Consider the following 23,673-nt stretch of genomic DNA (forward strand, 5'->3'; position numbering starts at 1 on the left):
TGCACACAGTGCCCTCAGAAGGACGCATTTGTCTTCACATAAGACACAGCACCCCATGTATATTTCCCAAAATCTTCAAGGTCTTCCGCCAACTTCAAATATCGCATGTCAATGTGGACATGTTTTTCACTGCCCAACAGCACAAACACAGCGAAGTATACAAAGCCGAGCTTCAATGCATCATCCGCATCAGCGCATCGCGAAGGCTTTTTCTAATTCCAACAGGCTCACTGTTTTATTGTTGCCAAAATACTTCCTTTTCAATGAGCGTTGTCATTACTGGGAATCGGAATAAAGGGAAGGTTTCAAACCTTAGCCCTGTGACGACGCAAAATTGCTGCGGTGTGAATTGGATCACCTTATTGCCAACAATGAATTTGATCCCGTTCACTTGGGAAACAGTCTTCGGATCAGCTTTCCTCAGCAACAATCCGTGTACAATTGGCAACGTCCACTTCAGGTCCTCGATGAGTAGGAGATGCCCAAAACAACTCTCTTCGAAGGTTCGTAGCTGTTGCTCACTGAATTTCTCTTTTATCGTACTTATTGCACTCTTTGTATGGGATAACGCCAATGCTTTTCCTTGGAACTTTTCTTCCTCTCCAATCATCAACTTAATTGGCGAAACCATGTTTCCCTGCACGGCATTATTATTAAAAAAAATTCAGTCCGTTGCAATCTGGACAATAACAAGCAATACACAATTCAACGGCCTATTATAGGATATTAAGTGAAAATTAAACACAAATTACAGCACATGAACCACAATAAATTCCCACACTAAATATGCATCATAAAATGAAACTGAAAACACGCATCACAAACGAACCAATCCTACATGACAAATAGCAACTTGAGGCACTTCGTCATCCATAGCATGAAAATCAATCAGACCAATAGAAGTTTCATCCAAGCATGAAGTAATTCACAGTTAAAATACAGAAATTTGCAATCTCTCTAATTACTAAACTTCACAAAATCAGTCACAGGTTAGTGAAATGATCCTTTTCAAATGAAAACTGTACAAAAAGACAAACTAGTCAATAACAAATACAAAACCTACTTTAGAATCACTCGTTTTGCACAGACCCGAATTGGAAATCGCAGAAACACCTAAACAAAAGCTCAATTCATGTCTGTGAGAGGATTGAGAATGAGGAGGAAGTATGTGAAAAAGTCGGAACCGAAACCAAGAATTTGGGTTTTTTGAGGCCACTGAAAGAGCAGAGAAGAAGAGAAAGACGTCCATTGAAAACATGAAAAGAGAGGGAACTGAGAGATTGTTGAAGGGAGAGAGCATTTAACGAAGCAACCCTCTCTTTCACCTTCAAGAACCCCCTCAACAAACCCTAACATTGACTGCAAAGAGAGAAAGAGAGAGTGCCATTATATTTTCCCACTTCCTTCTTTTATATTTTCTCTTCACAAGGCTTCCTAAAAAATGCCATTAAACTACTTGTCTCTCACTCAGTTTTTCATGTGTCCTTCAAATTACTTGTCTCTCACTCCAATTTCTGTCTCACAAGGATTTAAGTCTTTACCTTACATGATCATTGACAATTAACTAAATATCTACAGACACATCTCCAAACACCAGATAATCATGACAGCTTAAGCTACAATAGGAATGTGCAGTAGCAGAAGTCTAATTCAGAACAATTCAACAAGAAGACATCAGGAAACAATTTGTTGACTTCAACGTATAATGTCATGGAACATCCTATCAATTAGTGGCAACCACAATCATGACTCCAATATGCCCTCCTTTCAAATGTAAGGAAATTAATGAAATTGGCACCATCCCTTCAGTTTTTCGTTAACAAAATCAGAGGTTTGTATGTATTGTATGTGTTATCAATATCAAAGATAAATGAATAAATAAACCATCAAAACTGTAAAAAATGTTTCTTACACATGTACAATTAAAAAATTAAAAGTTCACCTCATAAACAGAGTTGTCTAACTATCCATACACAAAAAAGACAAGCAAAAGCTTAAAGAGTTAGCTTATAGCAAAATCCATGGCCCCATTTCTCTAAACCACACCTGCTGGTGGCATGTTCCCATCTTCACTCATTTCCCGCTTTGTTTTAAGCATACAATGATCAAGCACAAAACAGCAAACTTTTAAAGAACTCATATTACACCACATATGGTTCCTTGCCCTTTGTTTAGACATTGAATATTCATCCCCAAACTGAAATTCCAAATAATCACAAGAGAATATGAAAAACATAGAGAACTTATCCATATCCAATATGCAAGCCCTTAAGTTAGCAAACAGAGTTAAAGCAAAACCAATTTTAGTGAAACCCCTAAACCCTATACCCATTTCAGAAAACCCACTAAACCAATTTCAGAGAAACCCCCAAACCCTAAACCAATTTCAAACAACCCCGTCAACCAATTTCAAACAACCCCGTCAACCAATTTCAAACAAACCCATAAACCCTAAGCCGTAAAAGAATTCCGATGAACAGTACCTGTTTGCTTTGTGAATGATGGCGTTGTTCTTCGATGCACAGATTTATTTGGGAGAGGAAGAAGCAAGAGTGACAGTGAGCGGCGAGAGATGAGAGAGTTAGAGTGAGAGACGAGAGAGTGAGAGCAGAGTGACCAGAGAGTGAAGATGAAGAGACTGAGCGACGGAGAGCTGATGGGCGGGAGGTCAATTTCAGAAAATGTGTTAGGAGAGCAATAAGGGTACAATAATTTTCTATTTATAGTTGATAGTTATAAAAAAATTGGGAAGGGATGGTATTTTTAGTTAAAATTATTAAAGGGGTGGCACTGAGGGTCATTTCCCACAAAAATTCAAATATCATATTGGGTTAGGAATTGAAAACACAAGGAGCCCTATTTCATTGTTTCTCTTGTCAACGGGCTTTTTTTTATCAAAAAGTGAAGTCTCGGTTCGGAATTGTAAAGTCACGATGGTCACTTTTCGATCCGTAAGGATATTGGGGATTTAAGTAGTCTAAAAGGTATTTTGGGAATTAGACGACATAGAAGCACAATGTCCTGCCCTAAACCAAGAATGCAAGAACAAAAAAACATATTAGATGCATCTTTCTTTACACTCCATCGTTAATTAACAATGTATAGTGAAATCTACTGAACGCGATCATGGGAAAGGGATTTAATAAACCCGTCTAAGCTGATGACGTTCTTTCTCTTTAAAAACTGGGAGTACCAGTGAGCAGAGAGTTTGGGTTGTCTTCTTAAATCGGGGTCATCCAAATCGATGTAGTAGAGGCCGTAGCTCGATTCATAGCCGTCCAACAGCTCAAGGGAATCCAAGAAGGACCATACAAAATAGCCTCTGACGTTTGATCCATTCCTTCCAAAGTAAATATTTCATAGCATCCATTAGTAATTTAAAAACAGGTATTATATCTTTCCGCATCTCATAAACACCTTTGTTTGGACTTGGCCAGTTAGCCTTTACAAAATGGAGAGAACATGATAAATCATATAACCCTCGGCTTAAATTATAATCGACAGAAAATAGGTATACCTTACAGCTTCAAGCAAAGCTTGGATGTGTCCGTCCAAATATTTCACCCTTGGCCAATCCTCTAATGATGAATTGCGTCGAGTTCGTTGACCTAAAATATATTGGATGCCAGATTTTTTCATTAAATTTCACCATTCTGAAGAGTTTATTTGTTTTTATCTTTTTGCTGCGTTATGTTTTCTCACATTATATATGTCTTCATATAAATGCACTCTAGCAGTACTTTGATTAAAATTCACTATTTAGGGGAGAGAGAGAGAGAGAGAGAGAGAGAGAGAGAGAGAGAGAGAGACCATTTTCATGGATATATATTGGAGGATTTCCATAGTTTTGCTTGACATATTCCAGCAGTCGTTGCAGGCCCCAGGGAGTTATTGGAAACTGAAATCAAAGAAACCGATCGGTATTAAGGCTCTGAAATTAACCCCATAAGCAGTGAATTGATTACGTTCAAGCTTCTACCTCAAATGTTGTATCATTTTGTAGACCTGCACGTGAAATTAAAGAAGGTTTGAAAGCTATCACATGAACAATGCACAAATATTCCTTGCGCATGCATGAGCGATGAACAAAAAGAAAAAAATGAACGACGCACAAACAACCATCACAAACACAAAAAATGAACATTGTGATTTTGAAATATCTTCATAGAGGCTAATTTTGTTTATGATATATGCTTTAGCATATTTCGGTCATTCATATCATATTTGGGACTACACACTCCTTGCCTATGCAGTGTCTGCTTGAAATGCTGAGTTTTCTAGGGTTTGCGTCGTACTTTTATTTTTAGTAAAAAAGGAGAAGGAAAAGAAAACGAAAAAGAAAAAGGCATCAGCATGGTACAGAAAATTTACAAATTTGAACAGAAAAAGGCATCTGTATACATACTACATCAGTTTTCTCCCTGCACAACATGCATCCTTTAAAGAAAGGACATCCCAGTAAAATATTTCTAACATAATATCTCTTTATTTTTTCTATCAACACTACTAGCACATTGTAGGGGACAAGGTGTCATGCAAGTGCTTTCAGATATTGAATGGAGAAAGCAGTGTCCAAGAATTTAATCACACTCTAATCTCCTTAATTCCTAAGGTGCAGACACCCTCCAGAGTGACTGAATTTAGACCAAAAAGCCTATGTACAGCGATTTACAAAATTATTGCAAAGGCTTTTGCAAATAGACTCAAGTATTTATTGCCTTCAGTTATCTCAGAGTCGCAAAGTGCTTTTGTACCCCCAACATCTAATTCTTGATAATGTGATGGCAGCCTTTGAGACAATTCATTTTCTGAAAGGTTTAAAGAAGGGGCAACAAACAAAGATGGCCATTAAACTTGACATGGCTAAGGCCTATGATTGAGTAGAGTGGTCTTTTTTGCAAGCAATGATTTTGAGATTGGGTTTTGATTCAGAGTGGGTAAAACCGATAATGGACTGCTTAACAACAGTCACTTTTTCGATGCTTTGGAAAGGTAATCCATTCGGGCATGTTATTCCTCAGAGAGGGTTAAGACAAGGGTGCCCCCTTTCACCATACCTATTTTTAATGTGTGCTGAAGGCTTTTCAAGGATGTTGTAGGATGCTGAAAGGATAGGGAGTTTGCGTGGGATTCAAATTGCTAATGGAGCTCCATCGGTTAGTCATTTATTCTTTACAGATGACAGCATTCTCTTTTTGGATGCAACCAAAGAGTCCTGTGAAACAGTGAATAATATATTTGAAGTGTATGAGGAGACTTCTAGGTAGAAGATCAACTTCACAAAGTCGGCTTTAACTTTGAGCCCAAATGCTACTGCTGTTGAAAAACAAATAGTATTGGATTTGCTGGAAATTCCGTTGGTGTCTTGCCATGAAAAATATTTAGGTTTGTCTTTCATGACTGGCAAGGGAAGAAAACAGATTTTCGAGATTGTCAAAGATCGAATCAGAAAACGAATTAGTCGGTGGAAGGAAAAGCTCTTTTCTAGAGCTGGTAAAGAGATCCTGATTAAAGTTGTGTTGCAGGCTATGCCCACCTACTTGATGAGCTGCTTTCGAATGCCTAAGGGGATGTGTAAGGAGCTTCATGGCATGATGGCTAAATTCTGGTGGTCTAAGAGTAAGAATATGCAAGGTATTCATTGGACTAAGTGGGAAACATTATGTGTGAGCAAGCAGAATGGAGGATTGGGATTTAGAGACCTTGAGGCTTTTAATCAAGCTCTCCTTGCAAAAAAAAGTTGGATATTATTTTTTAATTGTAATTCCTTCACAGCGAGAATTTTTAAGGCATGATATTTTCCGCATTGTAATTTTCTAGATGCTGGTTGGGGATATCGACCCTCACTTATTAGGAGTTCGTTGATCTGGGGTAAGGATTTGTTGAAGGCGGGTTTGCGGTGGAGAGTGGGAAATGGTGACGATATACAGGTTTATCAGGATCGTTAGGTGCCTTTACCAATGAATTTCAAGATCATCTCAACGCCACAATTTGATGCTTCTATGAAGGTATGTGAGCTGTTTACTACAGCAAGACAATAGGATGAGGAGTTACTAAAAGCTAATTTTTGGGAACAAGAAGCAGAGGCTATCCTCCAAATTCCTTTGGCTTCAAATAATAGAAAGGATAAATTAATTTGGCACTGTGATCGAAGCGGTAAATACTCAATCAGAAGTGGTTATATGGTTGCATGAATGAAGAAGCAGCGGGAAAATGGCATGGAAGGGTCCTCGGTACAAGATGAAAAATTGTTATGGAAAAAATTGTGGAGTTTGTGCCTAATAAGATCAAATTCTTTCTATGGAGATGTATATGGGGGTTTTTGCGTAGCAGACAAAATATTTACCATAAGAAGATCTTGAATTCTCCTAGTCCCAAATGTGCTTGGTTGATTATGGTACAAACAGTAGTCCCTCAAGTTGCTAATCAGAGGTATTGTCATACCAATTGGCAGGGGAAAATGATCCTGGCACAAGTCATGTGTGAGCCCCCTACACTATCGGCACAGAGCCTGCCGATTGGAGGGTTGACATCATGCACGAGTCATGCACAAGTCCCCCTCACAATCGGCACAAAGCCTGCCGATCGATATGGTTGACATCATGCACGAGTCGTGCGTGAGTCCCTTACCTGGTCGGCACATAGCCTGTCGATCGGTAGGGTTGACGTCATGCACAAGTCGTGCCCGAGTGTTGCCTTGTGTGTATTGGTCTAAGTAGTGGGAATCGAACAGGCTTCGTTAAGGTTTCGTTGGTGTGGAAATCGAGACGTTAGTGCGGGCGGTTGAGATGCAATAATAGCGACGGTTCGTAAGTTGAGGCGTTGGTATGGCTGGCACCTATAAAATGGCTTCAAGGGGAAGAATGAGGAGTACTTAGCATTTGAGAGTCGTTTGGAGAGAATAGGAATAGGCAATTTCCAGTGAGATTTTGAGTGAGGAAAGGCGAGGTGATTTCCTGTGCAAGGTATTTTTGTTTTGCTGCCCTATTTTTTAATTGAAATGCACTTTTTAGGTGAAGTTTTGCATGAAACTTTGAAATTATGCATGAACATTTGAAGATCCTCCTTAGAGTAAAATCCTAGGCATTCCAACCGTTAGGTATTTTGCTTTGAACTTTGGCCTATCGTTTAGTATCGTTCATTTATGTTTGTAGATGTCTAATAGTTCTGATAAAGAAGTGAACAATCCTCAAGCCTTTGGTGGGGAAGAAACGAAAAGTGAGGGGCGTACCATTTCTAAAGTGGCTAGTAATGAAAGCACCGAATCTGAAGTTATTGTGGAGGGTTTGGTAAAAGATGGTAGGGTGGTGGTGGATAGGGTTAGGGTAGAAAAGCAATCGGTAAGATATGGGGGTGAAGCTTATAAGGAGATGCAAAGGAATTATGTTACACTACAGGCGATGGCCAATCGAGTTCTTGAAATGCCTCATACACCTGAAGTGGAGTCAAGCAACCAGGGCCATCTGGGTCTAGTAATGTGGTGGTAGCTTTTGCGCCAGCTAGCGTGAATGTTCCAGTGGGGGTTCCACTACAGAAGAGAAACAAGATGAACTTATATACGTATAGCAAAAACTTACCTATCCTCTTCATTGCCGAGTCAGCAATATAGTCTCTGTTTGTATTCTTTAAGCTGATGGAGTTGTCCTCGGCGTATACGGCAAGATAATAATTAAATCCTATGAAGTCAAACGAACCCTTGACACTTTGAGACTCAAGCCTAGTGAAGAAAGGAATTCTAGAGCCTGCATTTTTTTTCATCACATCCGGGTAATCTCCAAACACCAAGGGATTCAAATACCTGCAACACAAAATAGACACAATGGAATTACAATGCGATTGCAGTTAAGACAAGTAAATAACAATTGACATATATATATATATATATATATCGGTTTCACATAGTAGCTTGATCATCCACACCACCAAATTGGGCCGGAAAATGACTACAAAAGAGAGAACAGAGAGGTTGCAATTTTATGCCAATTTCAAACTTACCAACCAATATAGAAGTCGAAGCCTCTTTGGGTTGCTAGTTCATCTTCAATGGTTTTTGTTCGAGGAAAAAACCAAAAGGCAAAAAGGTTGATTCCTATAAACCCACGTTGTTTATCCTGCATTCCAAAAGTATTGATGTTACATGGAATAATCTTTGTTGAATTAGGTTGGTTTTCTTTTAACTTCTTTATCATAGTTTATAACGGTCTGTATTGTATGTTTGAGCTTATAATTGTTTATGCATTTCCACATAGTATATGTACATTAGAAGGAGAGGCATCAAACATTGCAGAGTTTTCTCTTTTTCTACTTCCCATTTGCTCACAATTTCTTCTTTTCTCAACCTATCGTTAAATATTTTCTTAGTTAAAATCTTTATGTTCTCGAATTAAAACTCGAAGACCTAAGTAACAAGTGAAAGTTAGCAGCTATGACACTTATTAATCTGTATTATTTCTTGATTCAAGGACGTAAGGACACCATTGCAAGAACAGCAGTGCTTGAAGCATTTAACATGAATTTGTTTTCTCTTCCAATTACCTGGTAGTTTTTCTTGTACAATCTAGCAGCCGACGCATGAGATAATAAGATATTATGCGTTGCCAAGTACGGTTCTGTTGAGGAGTTACCCCTAGAGCAGTTGAGACCAAATGGAATTGAACATCGTTGTGGTGGAAGAAATCCAGTATCATAACCCCCAAGAACAAAAACATTAGGTTCATTCATAGTAGTCCAATGCAAAACTCTATCCCCGAAATTTTTGAAGCACACATCTGCATACGCAGTGAAGTCTTTTCTGCAACCACAAAATTGTTCCATCATGATCTTTTCCCTTTTTCTCCTGATGCATTGAAATTACGCAAAATAAAAAAAATAGGGTTAAGAAACCATACACAATCTTTCGGCTAACCCATCCTCCATACTCATCATCAAGTGCCTGTGGGAGATCACTATGGTGTAGAGTAACATGGGGTTGGATTCCTGCTTGAAAAATAAAACACTCAGACATCAAATTACAGAATTGTTAGATTGGTGGACGTGGTACATGTTTCTTAAGGCATGTTTACTTTATCAGGAATGGGTATTGGAATTATGCAAATTCATGTCTTCCCCCGCGTTTACTAACACAAAAGCAATCCAAATTATATGGGTTGCATGCTAAACTTGCGAATATCCTCAAAAATAGTAATCGGATCAGCTACTTAGCTGATCTGATATCCAATTCCTCAATTTGGTTCCACGATTCATGACTTCCTCCATTCCTAAGTAAACATGCCCTAAGAGTATAACCACTCCCCAAATTTGAAGGAAAATATATAATGTAGTATCATAAGGTAGATAGTAACCATGGCTGATTAGTTGATCAATAAGATTGTTGTAATATTGTAGACCCTTTGGATTGACAGGTCCTTTTCCATCTGAAATAAAGAAACTGGATATTTGAGTGCGTGAAAACTTAAGCCTTGTTTGTTTAATATGAGTAACAATTGGATGTTCATGCATACTTGGGATAAGTCTTGACCATGAGATGGAAAATCTATATGCCTCTAATCCAGTATCTGCCATTAGTTGAACATCTTCCTGCAACAGTTTGAATGAACATTATATATCATGCATAAACGATATATGATATGAATATGATGTATATCAAATAGCATCAACATGTTCCTAATATTTAGGCAATAAATCGTGTGATTACGTAATTGTACAGAACATATAGTATGCTATATTGCCTCCCAAAAACTAAAAATCTCTCGAATACTAGCTAGTCTTGATATAGTATGAATCTCGTGATTGCATAATTGTAACATGTATGTGAATAACTACTAGTCCTGAAACCTCTGAACTAAAAGAAAAGATTGTCAGCAATAACTAGATTGAATTTTGCAAAATATATACCTTATACTTGTGATACGCGTCACACGCTACATCTCCAGTGGCTCCATGAAAATGACCTGAAAAATTGAGTTAAGCAATGAACTAACAAGGATCATATACACGCAAGTTATCATGTTAGTTTGAACAATCCACTTTATCTAAATGTTTAAAAATAAATAAATAAAAAAACCTAATTAAGTAACCATAACTTTACTCTAGAGTATGTGATAAAACCGTAATTTACAATAATAATGTGACACATGACACTGTCATGTATTTTGTTTTAATTAATTACATAGTTTGTCTCAAAAAAGGAAGAAGAAAAAAAAATTCAACAACAAAAACGAAAGTGTGCCAATAGAATATGTGAATTACTATTTCGTACCTGATCACTTGTCTTTAAGAATTACTTTTTCTTCATACGGTTTTGAATCTATTTCGATCAGGTTTCGGGCATGAGGTTTTTTTTCCAGAGTACAAGTGATAATCTAAACTACAAGAGGAGGGGGGTTTCTCATGCACACAACCAAGATGTCATGGAGGTTCGGACCTAAGACCACTAGGCTACAACTCAAGGTCCTTTTTCCAATAAACGATAAGGATACCAGCATAATACATACCCAAGAACCTCAATGCTTAAGTTAGGTACGTATGGGGTATGTAAAGGTAATTTCATAGACTAGATTTAGGGTCCATCTCTGCATGTCACTATGTGGATAAGGAGGAAAATATTGTTAAAAAAAAAAAAACCCAAAACCTAATTAAGTAACTGTTTGGGCCAAAATTGACACATCCAGCCCAAAAAGATGGAAGCCCAAAAAACTGTAAGAGTCCACCCAAGGCTCATCAGAGCAAACAAGGCTGATTTGGGCCTCACAGGCCCAACATAATAGGAAGAGGAGTCCAGAAGAAGGAACAATCCCACGTGGCAACCTCTGGGATAAAAAGTCAGCAATGGCAACCTCAGGATGAAAAAGTCAACAATGGCGGAAGTCGAATGGCAATGCCATAGAAGAAGTGATTGAAGGGTTCGTGACATCAAGTTGATTCTCAAGAACTGAAGATTAAATCCCCTTATATATGTATATTCAGAGATTTTTCTTCTGTCTTTACAGAGAAGGTAATTTTCCCAAGGAGATAAGCAAGTTACAATCTCGAGAGGGATAAGCAGAAAGCGGGAGCTGTCCAGAAAAGGAATCAAACTAACCATCACAGGTAAAATATCACAAGGGGCGTAGAAATTGGGAAAGAGATTAGGTTCTTTTTCAAGAAAATCAGGGAAGTGATTGCCTATCTGAGAGCCTATCTGCCAAAACTGAAGAAGAAGAGGAAAAGGGGGAAATATCTTTGCCGCCCAATAAATAAACACAATCACCCTACTCCAGAGAAGAAACAGTTTACTATAAATACAAGAAGGGGTGAACAGGGTAAAAGACACTCAAAAAACAACCAAAAAATCAATCAAAAACAAAAACTCAAAATGATCACTTGATCTCAAAAAACCTTCAAAACACTGAAGCAACCAAAGCTCATTGAGCCAAGACACCAACACAAACACACAAAAACCTCAACAAATTTCACAACAAATTTCACAGTGCAAGTCTCTAGCCCACTGAAGTCCTCGAGAACGACCATACGCCTTTCGATCAAGAAGCGCGATTCGCCCCACTCGTAAGCTTCACAAAAGCTTAAGGTACATTGAAGCTCTGCCAGAATCAACCTTTGGTATCGATTTATAGTTGAAGCTTAGCAATCGAGTTGTCAACGGTCCAGTCCAGCCGACATTCCAGTCCCCAAGCATCTCCAAATCCGGCCGGGCATTTCCAGTCCGGCCGAGCATGTAACCTTCCATCTCGGAAATGGAGTTCCAATGTATCTTCATCTCTAGCATGAGTATTTATTGTTATAGTTTTGTAAAAGGCGATTCGCTTAAAAGCGATTTAAATTCCATCAACCATTCGCCGAACAACCTCTTTATACTGAGATAAATTGTTAAAGTCCTCACCACCGAGGCAGAAAAGAACTTACTTGGGAGATATTCCTCACCCAAATTCACAATCGCTTGTTTGCGAAATCAAGAACTTGGCGCAAGTTATCTATTCCAAACTAAGTCCGCTAGACTTTTATTACTAGCATGTACGCTCGCACACCAAAGAAAGCGACTTGTTGACCGTCTATGGTTCTCAAGGCGTGGGAACTTTGCCCTTCCGTCACAGAGTAAACGCAAAGCGGGCAAACAATTTGGCACGCCATGGGACTTCTCAAGTACACATTGTTCTTTACCACCATGAATACTGGAAGCTCTAGCAGTAACCCACACCACGACATGGAAATAAACCAAGTGGCCCTCGGGGAAGGACTGGAATCGGAAAGCGATGCGGCATTGGCACATGGCGATAGGGAGCGGGAGGTCGGGGCCGGCTCGGAAGGATGAACGTCGACATAGGAATCGTATTACGACAAGAGGTCACAACACAAAGGAGCCAAGATACCCTAAATAATATGACGAGCCATGACGCAATGGCGGTCAACGAGCAATTCAGGAAGGATCGGGAGGCGCCATGGCGAATTCCCAATCATGATGAGGTGGTCGGCAACTAGACCTTCCCTATGGTCCCCACCAGGGATTGGCATGGCCATGTCAAGAGAATCCTCTCGGTGCGGTGGCCGGGATACGAGCGGGGAGAAATCCAGTGGACACAGGAAGTGATTGTTCTGTCCCAAGAACGTGTGGCCCCAAGATGCGGCCGTAAGCTCTGCGCCAGACAAGTTCCGCAGAATCGGCTAGAACCTCGACTTGTTCCGCAGCAAGCGGCCCCACAAGATCTCCCCATGGAAATTCTGCAACAGCAAATATTACCCTACAGGCCCGTAGGATGGATCCCAATCCATTCCCTCCACGCAAGAGGAAGGAGAGGCGGGGGGAAACTATCCTTATGCCAATAACGCATGTAAATGCAGGCGGGCAAACTGGAGGAACCACCAGGTGGAAGAGCGAGGAGCACGGGAAGAAGTTCGCTTAGACCAAATAGGCGTAACCACGATTTGCTCAGCGATTTGCTCAGCAGGGACAAAACCCCTCCCGTAATGCTCTAAATGGCGTGGGGTCATTGCAGAGGATATTCAGGAAATGATGGAGCTGAAGCGGGGAGGGGGAAAGGCCCACCTATAGGAAGCCATATCCACCTTACATTGATCGGATACCCTTGTCCCTGGTTTTAAAGTACCAAACTTCACTTTATTCAACGGAAAGGATCCTCATGCTTCATCAGATTGAGCACGTAGGCGATTTTCCACCCAATGCATAGCCATAGAGAGTAACCTTTATTAAAGCTAAGACTTTTTGGGAACTCTCTCTCGGACAAGCTTTCACTTGGTACACTAACACCGCCAAAGAAATTCTATTCAGACTTGGGAGCAAATGGAGAGCGTCTTCCATGACTACTATTACATAATTCACCGAAGTCACCATCGGTGACCTTGCCGCTCTCAAGCAGAGTGAAGATGAACACCCAAGACTTTATAAAGTTGAGAAGCTCAAAATGAAGTGCGAATCCCCATCGAAGAAAGACATTTCATCCAAATGGCTCAGTGCCCTCAAAATTTCTTTGAGGAAAAGATTTGATGGGATGTTGTTTGGAGATCAGCAAAGCGGCGTAAAGCGACCAAGTACAGGAATTGCTCGAGAGGAGCAGAAGAGAAACTCTTCCAAAGGCACGTATTACAAATCCCCTTCTTCCTCAATACATATGATTGAAGTGGAGTCAGAAGAAGATGCAGAGGAATCGGAGGAGAGAGAGGTTGCAGATTGCGGAAATGGCAAAATTAAAGCATCCCATCAGTTGTAAAACCCTTACAAAGCCTCCAAGGGATCAAAAGCCGCCACCATTCACAGGAGGGTTCGTTCCAAACAAACCCATGCAGAACAAAGTATATTCTTTCGATCTGACCAAAGTAGATGCTTTGTTTGATGAAATGTTGCTACTGAAAGCAATAGAGACGCCTCACAGAATGCCCAAACCAAGAACTCAAGGGCGACAGATTGCGATGGCACAATTCTTGGAATCATTCTACCAATAGTTGTGTTGTTTTGAGAGATGTTATACAGGAAGGGATAACAGCAGAAGTCCTAGCGAAAAACCTCCATCCGTCACCACAGATCCTTTTCCCGCCACAAGTTAATATGGTCAACCTAAATTGGCGAGCGAAAGAAGGAAAGCGACTATAGAGGTGACTCGGTAGAAGCGAGAATAGTTTCAAAGGAGACTATGGAAAGACCAAAAGCAACCATTTCACCGAATAGTGCTCTGCAGCAGGTGCAAGTGTGAGTGGTGGAGGTAATCCCGAAAAGCAGGATCTGCCCACTCCAAGTGTTTTTGACCGGATTGGAACCACGCCGAGATAAGGCGAGCAGAGAAACTACCCTAGGCCTGTCAATCCAACAAAAGAATGACTAAGCAGCCCAAGGAAGAAACATCAATAAGAGTGCCTAGTGATAAACCTTGGCAGCCATCATTGAAGCGGGTGGTATTCAGTCGGGAAAAGTGGCGGACCAACAATGGAGCCGACAAGAACCCAAAGGAGGAGGGTTCAGAGACAAGATCGCACATTCCTCAATAACGAGAAAACGCAGTGTGCTTCCAGAGGCCAATTCGCCAAAAAGGGAAAGAGCCGAAATATTTCCCCCAGACAGAACAAGCAATCTCTCAACCACGTGGTTGAAAGAAGCGAGAATCCTCAAAGAAACCTTCTATCCATTCTACCTCCGCCTCGAAAATCTACTTAAAACTCCCGGCCAGAGGAAAAAACCGATCCTATTCCAGAGAAGGGCAAGTAGGCTAGGTTGAGGAATATGAAGAGGAGCGGTGAATTATGAACCATCTACGATGACTGAAATGCGCTCCTCTGAGCATGTAAGAACTAGGAGAATGGACGGAGGTATGATGGAGAATGATGGATTATGACGGAGGATGGATCACGAGCGGGGCCTTGGTGCGGGGTGGAGGACTTGTTACGTCGACCTAGGCATCAATATAGTGTTCATTCCGCGAGAAAAGTTCGGCGGTAGAAGGACGAAGAGCACTGCGGCGGAGGCGTATTTTCCCAAGAAAGTTTTGAATGCGAGGTTGGCGAAGCGGAAGAAAGGCGTATCAAAGAGCAGTCCTGACAGTAGGAACAACCCACAAGTTGGCTACAGATCGCTTTGCTTCTCCAAACCAACCAAAGAAATGGCAAACCACCTCGACCCTTGTTTATAACAAGCAAACTTTGGGGTGTTCCTATTCCCAACACTATGGTAGATGGAGGTGCAGCCATCAACCTTCTCGCCTCACGAATCTTTGAGCAAAATGGGCGAAAAAAGGATTTAATTCCAACCCTTTGACCGTCACCAATTTCGCAGGAGGCATCACCAAAACCCTTGAGATCCTAGATGTGGATGTTTTAGTAGGAAGCAAGAAGCTGAAGGTTGTATTCTTTGTGGTAGAAACTACCTCTACCACTTACAATGCATTGCTTGGCGGTGGATTCACCAGAGTCTATGTGTTCCTTCCACTCTTCATCAATTAGTTTTATGGAATGAAGAAGGCTACATGGAGATAATAGAGGCCGATCCACGGCCATTTCTACCTTCTGCCATGTGTTGTGAGGCAAGGTACTATCATGATGACCTTGGTCCTTTCACCTTCTTTGGAGTCAACCAGTAACGGCCGCCTCCATGGTGTCACGGCCCAGAGGCTCATTGAAGAATGTCTAACCAATTCCTTGGAGGATTGGAACAGACCTTTTGTTCTAAATTTCCATAGCACTAATGTCTAGTCCCAATAAACAAGAAAAGGATCGATTTGCCGCAACAATCCGGTCCATTACAAAAAGATTGTTGATATACTGGGAGGAAAGAAAGTTTTTTGCGAATTCACCATCAATATGGCGTAATTCACTCATGAAAGCACTGAAAGCCGGGAGGAAGAGGAACTACAGGAGGAAGTGCTAGATTTTGCACCACCAGACTGGATGACTCTGCGAGTAGAAGATCCTTTGCGGAGATAAACTTAGGAACAGGAGGATCCAAGGCCTACCTTTATCAGCACTATTGAAAGAGCCACTTAAGAATGAACTCGTTGCACTTCTACAAGAGTTCAAAGATTGTTTTGCTTGGCATTATCATGAGATGCCAGATTAGACAGGGAATTGGTAGAACACAAGTCGCCAATCAAAGAGGGATACCACGGTCAAGCAGCGTAAGAAGGATGTCCATGGACACAGAACTAAAAGTCAAAGAAGAAATAGAAAGGCTGCTCAAGGCGGATTCATCAGCTGCCATCTATGCCGATTGGCTAGCTAATATTGTACCCGTTCTAAAAGGAAAATTGGGGCGTCAATCTGCGTGGATTACGTAAACTGAATGAAGCCTCTCCCAAGGATGAGTACCCTATGCCAATGGCGTACATGCTAGTAGATGGAGCTGCCCACAACCAGATGCTATCTTTTATGGATGGCAACGCAGTTACAATCGATCATGATGGCGAAGAAGATATCCACAAGACCTTCATGTGTCCAGGGCATATAGGTGCTTTTGAATACATCAATGCCTTTTGGCTTGAGAAATGCAGGGGCTACCTATCAAAGGGCAATGAATTCATTTTCCACGATATGATTGGACATTCCTCGAAGTTTATATTGATGATGTTGTGATTAAATCACCGAGGAGGAAAACCACATGATGATCTAAGAAGAGCATTCCTAAGAATGAGGCAACATAAAAAATGAACCCAAAGAAGTGCGTTTTGGAGTTCAAAGTGGAAATTTCCTAGGATTCTTGGTCCACCAAAGAGGCATAGAGATCGACAAAAACAAAGCAAGATCCATCATAGAGGCTTTGCCACCTAGGAACAAGAAGGATTACAAAGTCTCTTAGGAAAAATTAATTTTTTGAGGAGATTTATATCCAATTCTGCAGGAAAGATCCAGCCTTTCTCTTCTTTGTTAAGATTAAAACAGGAACAAACCTTTAAGTGGGAAGAGCAAAGCACCAACAAGCTTTTGAGGAAATCAAGCATTACCTCTCAAATCCACCAGTTCCTGTCCCCACTCAAGGAGAGGCACCACTCAAGCTTGATATATCGCATCAAGTATCCATTGGAAGTTTATTGGTTCAGGGATAACAAGGAAGGAAAGGAACAGGCGGTTTATTACCTAAGCGAGAACTCGTGAAGTGGAAAGAAAATATTCGCAATTAAAGACTTTGCCTAGCCTTGTACTTCACCGCCAGTAAAGCTCGGACATTATATGCTTGCCATACACCATCTATATCATTGCCAAAACAGATCTGATCAAATACATGCTAACAAGACCAATGCTAAGAGGCGAATTGGAAAATGGACCTTGGCCTTGACAGAATTTGCCTTCAGATATGTTCCTCGAAAGTCAAAGGACAAGGTGGCAGACTTCCTAGCAGATCATCCCGGAGAGGAGATTGAAAATATGGACTCTTTAGACATAGCAAATGCAGATCTATTGACCAGAGCTCACACCGCCTCAACAATCCTACCTACTCAGTTCATCTTGCACCTTGGAAGTTATACTTTGATGGATCAAAAGCTGATATAACTTCAGTGCAGGAATTGTCTTGGAAGAACCACTTGAATCGACATCTGCTACTCTTTCCAATTGGATTTCCAATGCACCAACAACAGGCGAATATGAGGCCTTAATCATTGGCTTAGAAATACTGGTAGAACTAGGAATCCAATCTGGAAATTGCAGGAGATTCCATCTTTGGTTTTGAAACAAATTCTTTGGAGAATACAAGTGCCTAAGCCCTTCTTTGGCTGTCTACTTGGTGGCGCTAGGAATCTTCTGATGAATTCAGAGAAGCCACTTGGGAACATATCCCAAGGAAGAAAATTTTGCAGCCAATGAATTGGCCCGGTGGCAACAGCGTACAAATGCCAAGGCGTGTACAAAGAATCATCAGATATGAAAGAAAAGCCTACCATCATTGCGGCGGGGATGGAGATAGATGTCAACTCTGCCACAATCACTGAAGATGATTGGAGAAATCCTATCATGACCTATCTACGATATCCAACTTTGCCCTCTGAGAAGAGAGTCAGAATCATGGCTTTAAACTACCTTATGTGGAATGAAGATTTGGTCCGAAAGAGCAAGGATGAGGTGCTTTTAAGGTGCCTCGGAAAGAAAGAATACATGAAAGTTATGGGGGAAACCCATGAAGGAATCTGTGGAGCACATCAAGGTGGGAGAAAAATGTGCTGGTTAATTAGGAGATATGGCTACTTCTGGCCAACCATGATGAAAGATTGCATTAACTATTCCAAGGGGTGTGAATCTTGTCAAAGACACGGCCCATCCAGAGGCTCCATCGTTCCCATGAATCCAGTGGTAAAACCATGGCCCTTTAGAGGATGGGCAATGGATCTCATTGGTAAGATCTATCCACCAGCAGCCAGAAGATCGCTTTATCATTGTTGCCACAGACTATTTCACTAAGTGGGTGGAATCCAAGGCTCGTTAAATCTACTACATCTCAAGAGATCATCACTTTCATAGAAGAGCAGATTATCCAAAGATTTGGCATCCCAGAATCAATCACAACTGATAGAGGATCCTCCTTCATATCCGGAGAAATGCTGGACATGGCAGAGGCATTCAAAATCAGATGCTCCAATCCACTCCTTATTATGCCCAAGCCAATGGACAGGCGGAATCAAGCAACAAAGTGATCATCAACATTATCAGGAAAATGCTTGAGAAGAATCCGAAACAATGGCATGAGAAGCTGTCAGAAACTCTGTGGGCATATAGAACTTCAAAAAGAGAAGCGATCGCATGACTCTATGCGTTAACCTACGGTCATGATGCAATTCTGCTATGGAGATAGCTGTCACCCTCGTAATTGCTCACCAACATGACTTAGTAGGAGAGAACTACTCCTGTGCCATGATGCCGAACTGAGGGATTGGATGCAGGCACTGACACTCTCAACAAACTCTGGCGGCAGAAAACAGGTGATCAAGGGCCTACAACAAGAGAGTCGAGGACAAGAGTTTTGAAGAAGGGAGATAGTCCGAAAGGCTCGCTTCTTTGGAACCCATGTGGCTGGTTATGGAAAATGGTCGCCTACATGGGAAGGCCTTTTCATAATCAATCAGATCCTCGGAATAGGGGCATACAGGTTGCAGGATAGGGATGGAGAAATTCATACGGCCCCAATCAATGGCAAATGGTTAAAAAAGTTTTATCCAACCATGTGGGATGCGCAGGCTGTACAAATAGACCCTGGGATAGACACAAGATTACACTAAAAATCTTTTGATTCCTTTCAATATTACCCTTGTTTTAGATTTACTTTGAGTTTGTCCCTTTTGTTGTACTTCTACTTCTGACTTTGAGTTTGTCCCTTTTGTTGTACTTCTACTGCTTTGAGTTTGTCCCTTTGTTGTACTTCTACTTCTGTCTTTGAGTTTGTCCCTTTATTATACTTCTACTGTTTTACATTAGGGAGAATTTACCACGCGCCAATTTAATGGCCATGTATTTAAGTCGAAACTGCTTCCAAAACGATTGGACTTAAGGGGCATTGTTTGGGCCAAAATTGACACATCCAAACAAATAAAAGATGGAAGCCAAAAACTGTAAGAGTCCCCAAGGCTCATCAGAGCAAACAAGGTGATTTGGGCCTCATAGGCCCAACATAATAGGAAGAGGGAGTCCAGAAGAAGGAACAATCCCACGTGGCAACCTCTGGGATAAAAAGTCAGCAATGGCAACCTCTGGGATGAAAAAGTCAACAATGGCGGAAGTCAGAATGGCAACTGCCATAGAAGAAGTGATTGAAGGGTTCGTGACATCAAGTTGATTCTGAAGAACTGAAGATTAAATCCCCCTTATATATGTATATTCAGAGATTTTTCTTCTGTCTTTACAGAGAAGGTAATTTTCCCAAGGAGATAAGCAAGTTACAATCTCGAGAGAGGATAAGCAGGAAAGCGGGAGCTGTCGAAAAGGAATCAAACTAACCATCACGGGTAAAATATCACAAGGGGCAGTAGAAATTGGGAAAGAGATTAGGTTCCTTTTCAAGAAAATCAGGGAAGTGATTGCCTATCTGAGAGCCTATCTGCCAAAACTGAAGAAGAAGAGGAAAAGGGGGAAATATCTTTGCCGCCCAATAAATAAACACAATCACCCTACTCCAGAGAAGAAACAGTTTACTATAAATACAAGAAGGGGTGAACAGGGTAAAAGACACTCAAAAAACAACCAAAAAATCAATCAAAAACAAAAACTCAAAATGATCACTTGATCTCAAAAAACCTTCAAAACACTGAAGCAACCAAAGCTCATTGAGCCAAGACACCAACACAAACACACAAAAACCTCAACAAATTTCACAACAAATTTCACAGTGCAAGTCTCTAGCCCACTGAAGTCCTCGAGAACACCACTACGCCTTTCGATCAAGAAGCGCGATTCGCCCTCGAAGCTTCACAAAAGCTTAAGGTACATTGAAGCTCTGCCAGAATCAACATTTGGTATCGATTTATAGTTGAAGCTTAACAATCGAGTTGTCAACGGTCCACGGCCCAACATTCCCAAATCCGGCCGGGCATTTCATGTCCGAATGTAACCTTCCATCTCGGCGAAATGGAGTTCCAATCGTATCTTCATCTCTCTAGCATGAGTATTTATTGTTATAGTTTTGTAAAAGGCGCTCGCCTAAAAATGCGATTTAAATTCCATCAACCATTCTCGCCGAACAACCTCTTTATACTTGAGATAAATTGTTAAAGTCCTCACCACGAGGCAGAAAAGAACTTACTTGGGAGATATTCCTCACCCAAATTCACAATCGTTTGTTTGCAAAATCAGTAACTTGGGGCGCAAGTTATCTATTCCAAACTAAGTCTGCTAGACTTTTATTACTAGCGGCACGCCGCACACCAAAGAAAGTGACTTGTTGACCGGTTTATGGTTCTCAAGGCATGAACTTTGCCCTTCCGTCACAGGAGTAAACGCAAAACGGGCAAACAGTAACCAAAACTTTACTCTAGAGTATGTGATAAAATCGTAATTTACAATAATAATGTGACACATGACACTGTCATGTATTTTTTTTTATACAAATTTATAAATAAACCCAATCCTAGACATGTATACCCAAAATCAACCCCAAAGTCAACTTTTTGGGTGTGTTTATAAATGGATTTTGAGTGTGTGTAATGATGGGTTTTGGGTGTGTTTATATGTTTAAATAGTGCTTGGGTTTTTTTATAATTTCAACCCCCATTTTGGGTGTTTTAGTGAAACTCCCTTTTTTTTATTAATTACATAGTTTGTCTCAAAAATAGAAGAAGAAAAAAAAATCAACAACAAAAACTAAAGTGTGCCAATAGAATATGTGAATTACTATTTTGTACCTGATCACTTGTCTTTATGAATTACTTTTTCTTCATACGGTTTTGAATCTATTTCGATCAGGTTTCGGGCATGAGTTGTTTTTCATACGGTTTTGAATCTATGTCTCATACTTTTTCTTCATGTTTTGACTGCCGACTGACATTGTTTGGACGTATATGAATTTAACGTCATAGATGACAATGGTTTTGTGGTCATGAGATGAGCCCCTTCCAATATAACATTGAATCTAGTACAAGAAAACAACCAAGACATTTCTTGCTTTAAGAATACCAATCACTACAACAATATCTATGGCTGCCCACTAATAATAATATTGATTGGTATCCAAGTCAATATCTAGGCAAATGTGCACTAGTGTGGTGGTTTGGAGTTCGAGTCCTAACATATTATCGTCTCTCGTAATAGAAAAAGTCTTAAAAAGAAAAAAATTAATATCTATTGCTGCATCTTTCATTGGCTTTTCGAACTGAATTGAGACGTTGATTATATAACATTTTTAAAACTAATTAATTCTTGGAAAAATTTAATCTAACTAATAAAAAACTCTAATTTATTCATGGAGAGGTTAAATTTTTTTAATAAAAATAAAAACTAAAAAAACAAATACAAAATAAAAGCATAACAACCAGTATTGCTACAATCTAACCTGACCTCGCCAACCAACAAACAAAAATGAAAAAAGAGCGAAAAAAAGAATAAGAAGGAAAATGTGATATGAAAGTAGTGGGAAGCTAACCAGCATGCGCACATGTGTCCATGATGCTCGGGGTCCTGCCATCTTCGGCTGCAGCACCTTCCACCTTTTTTCATGTAGATTTTTTTTTCAACCCAGGTAATAATACAAATGAAAAGAAATTAGAGAGACAAAAGAAAAATGAAAAGAAATTGAGAACCTGATAAGCAGAGGAGGAAGCACCAAAAACAAAGGCTGGTGCAGGTGGGAAGTCATCTCTGCAAAAGTTATCAGTGCTTGAAGAAACACTTTCTATAGTAAGAAGAAAACACAGCAGAAGTGAAACTCTCAACATAATTATGGAAAAGACGAAAGCACAGCAAAAGTGGGAGATTCTGGTTTCTGAACTTATAAAAAGCAAAACTTAGAATGAGATTTGAGTGGTTACCCTTTAGTTATCCTTACTTTAGCTTACCCTAAAGCTCCACGTCGATAAAGCTAGAAGACTCCAAATTACTTTAGAAAGGTGTTGTGTGTTGAATTGAAGACTTTTTCATTTGTCGAGTGCGGAAACTCGTCAAAACAGCCGAAAACTTGTCAAATTAATTGATAAAGGTTGTGCAAAGCCCCACTGCGATGATTGGCTTGAAGTGAAAAGCCTTTGCTTCCTCCCAACGGCGTAGGAATTCTCCCAAAGAAAGTTAACATTATTAGCTTGAGAAAATCATGAATATTAACATAATATATTTTTTTTAATTGTATAATTTAGGGAAACAGCGTTTAATGCCACCAGTTTTTTAATTTTAACTGGAAATACCGCCTTTCTCCACAATTTTTGCAAATATCACCTATAAATATATATTTATTGTCCACTTATTGTACACATAACACTTTTTTCTGAAATTTAGTTTTCTCTCTCAACCCTCTCTTGGCTCCGTCTCTCTCTGTCGCTCAGCTCTCACTCTCTCTTCACTGCTGTCTTTCTCTGCGTGCTGCTCTCAGTCTCTCTCTTTCTCTCTCTTTGACGCAATGCTCTTCCTCAACCAGCGGTGTCTGTTCATCGAAGCTCAACTCCATCGTTCACCTCCAAAAGGTACTGTTCATCGTCATTTTCTTAGGATTTAGGGGTTTCTCTGAAGTTGGTTTAGGGTTTATGAGTTTCTATGAAATTGGTTTAGGGGTTTCTTCGAAATTGGTTTAGAGTTTATGGTTTTCTCTTAAATTGGTTTAAGGTTTAGTGGTTTCTCTGAAATTGGTTTAGGGGTTCTCTGAAATTGGCTTATTTACTGTAGTGCCCCTTGAATTTATAGTCAAATCTCACTTTACCCCATGAAAGTTAAAGTGACCCAGAATACCCCATTGACCAACGTTTAGTGGTTCACTTTGCCCCCCACTATTAACTCTGTTAAAAATTCGGTTAAAAACGTTGATGTGGCATAAATAGGACCCACTCTTTTGTTGAAATATATGTCACCTAAGTGCCACATGTAAAAAAAATATAAATATAAATATAAAATTTTTAACAAATAGAAAATAAAAATAAAAAATTACATTACTTCTCTCTTCTCTCTCCCTCTTTCTTTCTCTCTACCGGAGTCTCGACCTTCTCCCCCACCAACAAATAGGTAAACGTTAATGGTAAAGAAAAGCAGCAAAGCACATGCCATTACAGAAATTCTTGTGCT

At 40.2% G+C, this 23,673-nt stretch overlaps 2 protein-coding genes across 3 annotated transcripts; both read right to left on the bottom strand.

Annotated features, from left to right (window-relative positions):
• Positions 1-14: 14 nt before the first annotated feature.
• LOC148920707 (uncharacterized) lies at positions 15-610 on the bottom strand. The gene is made up of 2 exons (XM_089046860.1): positions 359-610; positions 15-212 (listed from the first exon to the last, which is right to left on the bottom strand). Exons 1-2 carry the CDS (start codon positions 608-610, stop codon positions 15-17), a joined length of 450 nt encoding a protein of 149 aa, XP_088902986.1.
• On the bottom strand, positions 471-22,420 carry LOC103330627 (beta-glucosidase 11-like). 2 transcript variants are annotated; one of them, XM_089044033.1, is made up of 13 exons: positions 22,209-22,420; positions 22,052-22,115; positions 9,895-9,950; positions 9,501-9,576; positions 9,342-9,413; positions 8,889-8,976; positions 8,536-8,791; positions 7,996-8,111; positions 7,578-7,798; positions 3,980-4,005; positions 3,811-3,898; positions 3,518-3,608; positions 471-637 (listed from the first exon to the last, which is right to left on the bottom strand). In XM_089044033.1, the coding sequence occupies exons 1-13, from the start codon at positions 22,341-22,343 to the stop codon at positions 610-612; spliced, it is 1,317 nt and encodes a 438-aa protein (XP_088900159.1). In that variant the 5' UTR covers positions 22,344-22,420; the 3' UTR covers positions 471-609. The 2 variants fall into 2 exon arrangements, with proteins under 2 accessions (XP_088900159.1, XP_088900158.1); XM_089044032.1 differs by lacking the exon at positions 471-637 and adding an exon at positions 3,039-3,340 and having other exon boundaries at positions 22,209-22,418.
• Positions 22,421-23,673: the final 1,253 nt, after the last annotated feature.

This window comes from Prunus mume, linkage group LG1 (genome assembly GCF_029339155.1).
Source record: "Prunus mume cultivar Tortuosa linkage group LG1, ASM2933915v1, whole genome shotgun sequence".
Lineage (NCBI taxonomy): Eukaryota > Viridiplantae > Streptophyta > Magnoliopsida > Rosales > Rosaceae > Prunus > Prunus mume.

What these genes read in the sequence shown, in the direction of transcription:
- LOC148920707 (XM_089046860.1), bottom strand. Translation starts at nt 610, where the DNA reads ATGATTGGAGAGGAAGAAAAGTTCCAAGGAAAAGCATTGGCGTTATCC. An exon ending in AATTCATTGTTGGCAATAAG is followed by an intron (nt 213 to 358) that starts GTGATCCAATTC and finishes TGTTGGAATTAG; the next exon opens with AAAAAGCCTTCGCGATGCGC.
- LOC103330627 (XM_089044032.1), bottom strand. Translation starts at nt 22,343, where the DNA reads ATGTTGAGAGTTTCACTTCTGCTGTGTTTTCTTCTTACTATAGAAAGT. An exon ending in TGTACAAGAAAAACTACCAG is followed by an intron (nt 8,112 to 8,535) that starts GTAATTGGAAGA and finishes TTTGGAATGCAG; the next exon opens with GATAAACAACGTGGGTTTAT. An exon ending in AAAATGATACAACATTTGAG is followed by an intron (nt 3,899 to 3,979) that starts GTAGAAGCTTGA and finishes CTTTGATTTCAG; the next exon opens with TTTCCAATAACTCCCTGGGG.